This window comes from Polypterus senegalus, chromosome 12 (assembly GCF_016835505.1).
Source record: "Polypterus senegalus isolate Bchr_013 chromosome 12, ASM1683550v1, whole genome shotgun sequence".
NCBI lineage: Eukaryota > Metazoa > Chordata > Cladistia > Polypteriformes > Polypteridae > Polypterus > Polypterus senegalus.
The window spans coordinates 122354255-122363900 of record NC_053165.1 but is presented as its reverse complement, the minus strand read 5'-3'; the positions used below and the strand labels follow the sequence as shown (position 1 = coordinate 122363900).

Here is a 9646-nt window from a genome sequence, read left to right as displayed (position 1 = left end):
ATCACGCAGCTTGGTAGCAGCTAGCAGCAAGCCAGCAGCTGCTCCATCTTTAGTGTGCGTTCAGTGCCCCCGCCCCTTTCATAATGTGAGTGACAGGGGTGAATATAGTTTGGTATTGGCTAAGTTTGAACAAATTTACTTGGATATCTTTTAGGACAGGGCAGTGTGGCATCGCATTTTTGAGTGAAGTTTTACTATTGTGCTCAATACCATTTGATAGTATGTAATCCCAGATGACTAGTAAAATTCTCTAATTGAAGCTGACAGACACTTTGCCTCTGTTGGTCCCTGGTTATCACTAAGTGTTGCCAGAAGCCAGGTTCATGCCATTAATACCTCTAATGGAGTATAAAATACTTGAAAGTAAATTTGTTTGGGAATGTTACTGATCTAGTTAGTCATTAGATGGGCTACACCATCATGGTCAGCCATATTTATCCATTTTCCATTAATCTCTGTCTTCTAAGAATTGTGCCATTCACTCCTGGTAATTACAGATCTTCTGTATGAGTTACTTATATTAGTTAACATTTATTTTAGCAGTGTTATTAAGTAGTTATTTGTAGCCCACACATTAAACAGCAAGAATGGTGGCATCATTAACTAATTAATATCAGGATTTAATTAAATGTTAATTAGCACATTATATAGTTGACAAGTGTACTTTTTGTTTCTAGTACACAAACAATTCCCAAGTTAAAATATTGTATGATTTGATTACAGGATAATTCAAACAGTGACTCGGATTCCTGGGTTGCAAAACACTTAACATTTAAACAAGACCATCGACTGGAGACTCAACACATCCGCTCAGTAATTTGGAGACTGGCAACCAAATACCTCAGGCCTAATGAGTGGAAGAAATTGGCACATTACTGGAAGTTCACCGAGGCCCACATCAGAGCAATAGAGCAACAATGGACTGGTAAGAAGTTCTAAAAACTCAGAAACATCAAGTAATTATTTGTAAAAGACGACAATTTTTTTATTTACAATTCAAATAGTGTCGGGGGGCAAAAAATTGCAATATGATAGTTATAAACAACAGGGAGGGTATACAGAATGCAAACTAAAGTACAAATAAGCAGAAGAAAAATGACAATCTGTTGCCATTTTGGGCCTACCTATAAAGGTTATGAACCCGTCTGACTGGAAAGGTGGCTAGACTACTTGTTCACATCAGTACTAAACAAAACAACACCCTTCTTGCATTCCAATTCTCTCTTTCAAAAACCCTGGCCTATCTTCCTCTTGCCAGCTGAGTGCTCACCCTATTGTCCTATTAACTCGTTAGCTTTATCTACCCTCCTGTGGTCACCAATGATCAGTGGACTAGTTTACTGCGGGACACCAAGCTAGAACACCCTCTGGAGGCGGCTGCTTATTCTTGTGTCTTTGGAACTTTAAATAGCCCATAAGGGGCCATACACTAAGGTAGCCTTTTAGCTGCTTAACCTCTAAAAGAGAAACATTTTCTTTCCCCTGTGTGTCCTGACCTTTCCTTTGGCCTTATACAGCCAGGTCCCCAAGGCTTTAGGTTCCTGCACATCCTCATACATTTCTTTATGGGACAACTGCCAGCAAATGTTTCACCTTGGCCTCAAGAACCATATATAGTTTGGCACTCTTTTCCGGTACCTTACATGCTTTCCTCCAGTTTTCTTACTTCTCATGTATGTGTTGCTTCCTCTGCCAGTGAAATGTAGCATAAATGACGTCACCTATGCAATTAAAACTTGCATTGTATTTTGTACATGTGACAAAAGTAATACTGCATACAGGCATGCACTCTGTAGATACCTCTGTTTTTCTACAATTGTACAAGGTGTGACCCAAAAGTTTTTAGACGAGTTGTTTTAAAAGAGTACTGTGCATTACATCTAGTACTATGCTTCATGTACTGTCGTACCACTCTCCAAATGATTGCTAATCATTTGAATATTGGTAAGGAGACAGTTTGCCAGATTGTAACCTAAGACTTGGGAAGAAGAAAGATCTGCGCAAGATTTGTCCCTCATGCCTTGACCACAGAGCAGAAACAAGAATGCGTTCTGTACTTCCAGGATCATCTTTTAATGGGACAAGATGAATATTTTTGGGAAAATACAATTACCATTGACAAAATATGGCGTTTTGCCTATGATCTGGCCAACAAACGAGAGTGCAGAGTGGATGGCGGAAAACTCTCCAAAACCAAAGAAACTGCAAATTCAAGTGAAGACGATTTTTTATTTTTTGACGCAGAAGGTTTAATTCATTGAGTCTCTGAAGGGCAGAAAGTAAATACAAAATTCTATGTGGATGTTTTGGATCGGTTACTGAAGAGAACTCAACGAGTTAGAAGGGACAAATTCCAATCCAGTGAGTGGTTACTTCTTCACAATAATGCACCATCTCATAATATAATTGTAAAGGAGTTTCTATTGAACAGGAATTTTGCTGTTCTTCACTACCCACCTTACTCACCAGGTGCTTTATGCATAACGGCGTACATAGAATTTACACTAAAACACGGTGCATAAATCTGTGCGTATGCCAACTTCCACGTTCTTCAGCTCCATAAATCCCGGTCAGCATGAAAAGTAACACTTGTGCACGTGCCTGACGCTCCACCCTGACTCCTCCCAGAATTACACCTCTTTGAATATGCAAATAAATATAACTAGCCCCTTATGTTTTGCATTCTGTGAAAAGACAATGGTAAAAGCATATGAAAAAAGAAGAATTTCAGCAAATACCAAGTAGAAGTAAGGAAAAACATACTATTTGTTGGTTTAAGCAGTGATATAAACAACAAAAGGAAGTTGATAGAGTGACGGAGTGGTGGAGAAACTAGAAAGTTCATGTTCAGAAAGTCACACAGTGCCCAAAATAAATAAGTGGTCAAATATCAAAGTCACCATGAAAAGGCGAGTCATAGCCCACCATTTAAGTGTCAAATGGAAATGTATTAGGGTATAGAGAAAAGAAAAAAAACTGGGATACAGTGTGAAAAAAGGTAGAAATTTCCACTTAACCATGTAGTTTATTTTGTCATTCAAATAGAACGTCATAAACTTCATCTTAAAATCATTTAATTTTCTCTAATTCCATTGTAACTAAAGTAGCAAGTTAAATGCTTTGTATTCTATGTACTCTTACGTGTGTGAATCAGTACGTGCTTCCAAAATGGACAATTTAAATACTAAGATGTATAATTGATATTTTCATGATGGCAGAAATTAAAGCATGTATAAAACAATGAGGCACGTTGGCGCAGTGGTAGCGACGAGCTGGCGTCCCTTCCAGAGATTGCTCCTGCCTCCTGCAAGATGCTTGCTGCCCCGTGCATGACCCTCAATAAAACAATTTATTGCTGCAGTACTGTCTCTTTAAAACATACTAACCCTTGATTCCTGTCCTTCCTTCCTTTCCCCAAATAAGCAATCGCCAAACAATCAGCTCTTTAATAAATGTCAAGCCATCTGTAAGCTTAGAACACAGATTCTTCAAAACTTTAAAGGAAAATTGAAATATCTTTGTAGTACATGTTTAATTATTCCATCTAGCCACCCAGGGTCACACCAGCCCCAGCAAGCATACAGCGCGAGGCAGGAACAATCCCTGAACTGAAAACAATGCTCCACTGAGTCCTCACATATTTAATAATTAACAATATACATTATTTAAATGAAGTTTAAAATGTATCTGTATAATGTAAATATATATACTTTAAAGCATTTCATCTTTAAAATGATATCAAGAGTTCCACAAAGGTAGCACCTGGAACTTTAAATCAACTTAGAAGCCAGTTATCATCATCTGTAAATACGTGGTCTCAATTGAATTGAATTCCTTTATTGTTATTGTATGGTACAATGAGATTCAATATGCAAATCCTCCATAAACATAACTTTCCTATCAAATGGTTAGATATCAAAAACAATAATAGGATAAAAAACAGTGAAAAATAAACAATATGAAAGCATAAGTGACTCAGGTTGTGCAATATTACAACTGTAATGAAAGTTTACAGTGAGGTGATTTTACTTATAAGTACAAGCAGTTCTAATGGGAGCACTTGATAGTCTGATTGAGTGCGTTTATAGCATTTGGGATGAAACTGTTTCTGAACTGCAAGGTCTGTACAGGCTCTGAAGCGTTTGCAGAATAGGAGAGGTTCAAATAGACTGTACACATGTTTGAGGCAGTGTGTGCTAAAAGCTGTATCCCAATATTTCTCCCCGCTGTTGATACAATCTGTGATAGAGCTTTGTGATCAGCTCCTGTAGACCTGTGATTCCACACTCAGATATAGTGGGTTAAATGCTCTTAGTGGTGCACTGACAGTGACAACGCTAAAGCAGCTATAGTATTTGGAATAGTTTGGCCATTCTGTGTACCATTATATGATTACGGATTAATTACAATCAAATGCCTTAAACTAATAAATGATACACGGTTAATTTCAGTGTATTTGATAAAGCTGCGTCAGGGACGTGAATCTAAAAAGTAAAGAGAAAACACACAGGAACAGCAGCACTGCTTTGACGCTGGGTGCTGCCAGTTTTCAAAACTGAGCGGAGAATTTGCGCATGCAAGGGATTCACCTGGTGTGAAAATGTGCGTGGCATTAAGCCAAGTTTAGTTTTTATACATCGTGATGTCAGCGTGGAAATGGGTGTAAGTAACATTTTTGTGGGTACGCACCTTTTATACGAGGCCCCAGATCTTGCACCTGGCAAATATATTCTCTTTCCCAAGTTAAAATTTCCCTTAAAAGAGCATGATTTTCAAAAAGTGTAAGAAATTCAGTGTGCAGTGACAAGGGAGCTTAACAACATTTCAAAATCTGCTTTCCTGGAGGGCATAATGAAGTTGAAGGAATGTGCAAAGAAGTGCACTGATCAAGGAGGAATGTGAAGAATTTAAATAAATTATGTACATACAAGAAGCTTTCTGTGTTTTATAACAGTTGTCTAAAAATGTTTGGGTCTAACCTTGTATATACAGGATCTTTGTCTCTCTTGGCAGGCAGTGTGGTGTAGTGGCTTTGGACTTTAAACCCTGAGGTTGTGGGTTCAAATTCCACTTCTGACACTGTGTGACCATGAGCAAGTCACTTGATCTGCCTGTGCTCCTATTGGAAAATCAAAAGAAATGTAACCAATTGTAACATAAATGTTGTAAGTCACCTTAAAGGCATCAGTCAAATAAGTAAATGTAAATGTAAAATGTCTGTCTTTCCAGAGGCTTTTTGTCCTGTTGGACCCTTGCCTGCCAAGTAACCAGAAGTTTCTTAAATAAATATACACTCACCTAAAGGATTATTAAGAACACCATACTAATACGGTGTTTGACCCCCTTTCGCCTTGAGAACTGCATTAATTATACGTGGCATTGATTCAACAAGGTGCTGAAAGCATTCTTTAGAAATGTTGGCCCATATTGATAGGATAGCATCTTGCAGTTGATGGAGATTTGTGGGATGCACATCCAGGGCACGAAGCTCCCGTTCCACCACATCCCAAAGATGCTCTATTGGGTTGAGATCTGGTGACTGTGGGGGCCATTTTAGTACAGTGAACTCATTGTCATGTTCAAGAAACCAATTTGAAATGATTCGAGCTTTGTGACATGGTGCATTATCCTGCTGGAAGTAGCCATCAGAGGATAGGTACATGGTGGTCATGAAGGGATGGACATGGTCAGAAACAATAGCCCATGGCATTTAAACGATTATCAATTGGCACTAAGGGGCCTAAAGTGTGCCAAGAAAACATCCCCCACACCATTACACCACCACCACCAGCCTGCAGAGGTAACAAGGCATGATGGATCCATGTTCTCATTCTGTTTACGCCAAATTCTGACTCTACCATTTGAACGTCTCAACAGAAATCGAGACTCATCAGACCAGGCAACATTTTTCCAGTCTTCAACTGTCCAATTTTGGTGAGCTCGTGCAAATTGTAGCCTCTTTTTCCTATTTGTAGTGGAGATGAGTGGTACCTGGTGGGGTCTTCTGCTGTTGTAGCCCATCCGCCTCAAGGTTGTGCGTGTTGTGGCTTCACAAATGCTTTGCTGTATACCTCTTTTGTAATGAGTGGTTATTTCAGTCAAAGTTGCTCTTCTATCAGCTTGAATCAGTCAGCCCATTCTCCTCTGACCTCTAGCATCAACAAGGCATTTTCGCCCACAGGACTGCCGCATACTGGATGTTTTTCCCTTTTCACACCATTCTTTGTAAACCCTAGAAATGGTTGTGCGTGAAAATCCCAGTAACTGAACAGATTGTGAAATACTCAGACCAGCCCGTCTGGCACCAACAACCATGCCACGCTCAGAATTGCTTAAATCACCTTTCTTTCCCATTCTGACATTCAGTTTGGAGTTCAGGAGATTGTCTTTACCAGGACCACACCCCTAAATGCATTGAAGCAACTGCCATGTGATTGGTTGATTAGATAATTGCATTAATGAGAAATTGAACAGGTGTTCCTAATAATCCTTTAGGTGAGTGTACATGACAAGTGTTACGACATATAGAAAAATGGAAACATCTCGTTACTTAAGAAAAAACACTTTACCCATGTTCCAGTTGACAGAACCACACCTACATGGGGACCTTTTTTTTTTTTTTTAAATGTTGGCTACAAATGGGAAAAAAGACTTATTTATTTTTTAAAATTTCTAGAAAAGAAATGTACTATATATATATATTTGAGTTAACCTATTTGTGTTATTCCCCCAATCACCACCATTACAGGTACAAAAAGTTATAAAGAGCATGGACATCGAATGCTCCTGATCTGGCTGCATGGAGTAGTCATCACTGGTGAAAATCCAATTAAAGGCTTGTATGAAGGATTAGTTGACATTGGGAGGAGAGATCTGGCAGGTATGCACTTCCATGTGCTTTTTAGAACTACAAAAAAACATTCCGCCCGTTTTTTACAATTTCAACTGTTTTTTTCTCTTTTAAAGTTGTGTATTTAAAGTGTTCCATTAGTTGCTTTTATTATCAACTGACAATAAATCTTTGAATGTCCATCCATTTTTGGTAAGTCCATTTCAATCCATTTTTTCTTTTTACAAAATCTCAATTTTGTTCTGCTTAAGAATCCTCCATAAAGCGTTTCAGATATAAAGCTATATAAATATATCTAAAGTCAGAAGCAGACAGATTGTGTAATGTGTACTAATTCCTTCATAATTTTAAACACTTCAGTCATGTCACCTCTTAATCTTCTTTTGCCTAAAATGAAAAGGCTCAGCTCTTTTAGTTTTTCTTTATAATTCATCCGCTGTAGCCCTGGAATCAGCCTAGTCGTTCTTCTCTGGATCTTTTCTCGGGCTGCTATGTCCTTCTTGTAGCCTGGGGACCAAAACTGGCGATTGGTTACTTGGAGAAAGATCAGGAAGGTCAGGAATTGGAATACGTTTGAAAGAGACAGTACTGCTGCAATAAATTATTTTATCGAAGGTTGCACACGCTGCAGCAAACATCTTGCGTTAGGCAGGAACAATCTCTGGACAGGGCGCCAGCTCATCACTATCACTGCACCACCGTGTGCCCATGATTAATAGCTTTAATTCCTATCATCACGAAAATGATATCAAGTATACATCTCAGTATTTAAATTACTCATAGATCTGAAATATCACGAATATAATGGATTCTGTGACCTGTCGGAGGAAGAGAAAGCCTGTTCAAAAAGCACGTAGTGATTCACACACATAGTGCACATAGAAGAACAAATACAATACAAAGCATTTAACGTGCTACTTTAGTTATGATGGGATTTGAGAAACTAGTAAATTAAATGATTTTAAGACAAAGTTTATGATGTTCTACTTTAATGACAAAATAAACTATGTGATTAAAGTGGAAATTTAGAGATTAAAGTTCCATGCTTTTTTCCCCCCATTGTGTGCCTATTTTTTTTTTTTTCTCTGTACCCTAATAAGCTTTCATATGACTCTCAGACAGTGGGTAACTCGCCTTTTCAGAGCGACTTTGATATCTGACAACTTTTTTTTTTTTATTTTGGGCACTGTGTGACTTTATGAACTTGAACTTTTGAGTTTCTCTGCCAGTCTGTGTCACTCGATCAACTTCCTTTTATTTATAACAACAAATAGAATAATTTCAGACAATACTATTTCCCCCCATGCTTTTGCTATTGTCTTCTCACAGAACGCTGAGCTTAAGGGCTATTTATATTGATTTTCATATTCAAAGAGGCATAATTCTGGGAGGTTGGGGAGTGGCGGGCAGGCATGTGCACATGCGTTACTTTTCCTGCTGACCGGGATTTATGTAGCGGAAGAACATGGAAGTTGGCGCACAGATTTATGAATTTGGATTTTTTTGTGCTTACATATGCCATGTTTTAGTGTGAATTCTACGCATGGCGTTATGCATGAGGCCCCAGTGCTTTATATGCAATTAGTTAGACACTCAGTTACCACCTAATGTGATGTGCTGCTTAAAGCATTAACCTTTTCTTTTTATTTACATTAACAGAAAGCATCAGAAGAAAAGCAAATGCTGACTCGAACTCCTCTAAGAAATGTATAACCATGTGAAAGTTCCATCCATTCGGCCAAGGCAATGGACAAACACTCAAACACTTTGTATTATCCTTTCTGGTTGTGTGGTGGAGAATGAAGGAAGAACCTTTTGTCTTAAACAAAATCAACATTCAGCATAATCTCCAAGAGAATGAAGAATCTCAAGTTTAAAGTTTTCTGACAAAGGGCTAATGAATCCTCCATAAACCAAGAAGCCTTTTTTGCTAGTAGTGTTTAAAGCGGCACAATTTGTGGTTCTATTCATTGACTGTTCATTTTTAAACCACTTCTTTATTGGCTCAAATTGTAGTCTTTTATATGCTGATATCCAACTCATGTGATTCCTCTTAGACAAACAACAGCCCAGAATGAACTGTGAAGACTAATGTAAAGAATTTGAAATATATTATTTTCTTGGAATCTTTGATGTACACACCATGTAGCCTCTGACTTTTGTTGGTCATATTGAAAATGGGCCTGGATGTGACTGCCTGGACATCTAAGAACCGAAACACTGTCTTTGATGTAATGCAGTAATTCACAGCAAAAACACAGTACTTTGCAGAAAATGGCTGTGAATGTCGGTGCTAGAGTGGTGCCAGCACGCCACTGTTTATCCTTGGTTGCTATTGATTTTCATTTAAACATATTTTGTAATCGGATGTCAACACCATCACTTAATGTAAGCTTTTGCTTCAAGAAAATCTTTCACAAATTAAATGCTGGATTTGTACCTTTTTGTATTCCTTTTATTTTTATGATGTGAATGCCATTGGGTCTTGATTCTTATATTCATTATTGGTGATAATTTCAAAAAAGTAAAAATAATGTAATTCGTAATCCAAAGTGTAACAGTATATAGACACCAGCTTGTTAAACAAAGAGTCCACTTAACTTCTGTGAACTGCCATAAGGGATTGGCCAGGACCAGATAATGGAGACATTATGGAAGGCTATGTGTAATTGCTGGACCAAATGCATGTTTTTTTGTTTGCTTTTTTTCCCCCCTCTTAGATTAGAAGATATATGTTTGGAAATTACACAATGCCATTTAACTTTAATGCCACAAATTATCATCTCAATGTGTTCA

The 9646-nt window shown here is 38.0% G+C and overlaps 1 protein-coding gene across 4 annotated transcripts in view; it reads left to right on the top strand.

The window, feature by feature from the left end:
* The window catches only part of ankdd1a (ankyrin repeat and death domain containing 1A), a 240330-nt gene extending 231041 nt beyond the window's left edge, over window positions 1–9289 (top strand). For 2 of the 4 annotated variants that reach the window (XM_039773346.1, XM_039773345.1), the window contains exons 13-14: window positions 724–925; window positions 6749–7235. In XM_039773346.1, the coding sequence (XP_039629280.1) occupies window positions 724–925; window positions 6749–6978 (432 nt within the window). In that variant the 3' untranslated portion in view covers window positions 6979–7235. Of the gene's footprint in view, window positions 1–723; window positions 926–6748; window positions 7236–8509 lie in introns of those variants that run through there. The other 2 variants (XM_039773347.1, XM_039773349.1) reach the window with 2 other exon arrangements.
* The last annotated feature ends 357 nt before the right edge of the window (window positions 9290–9646 follow it).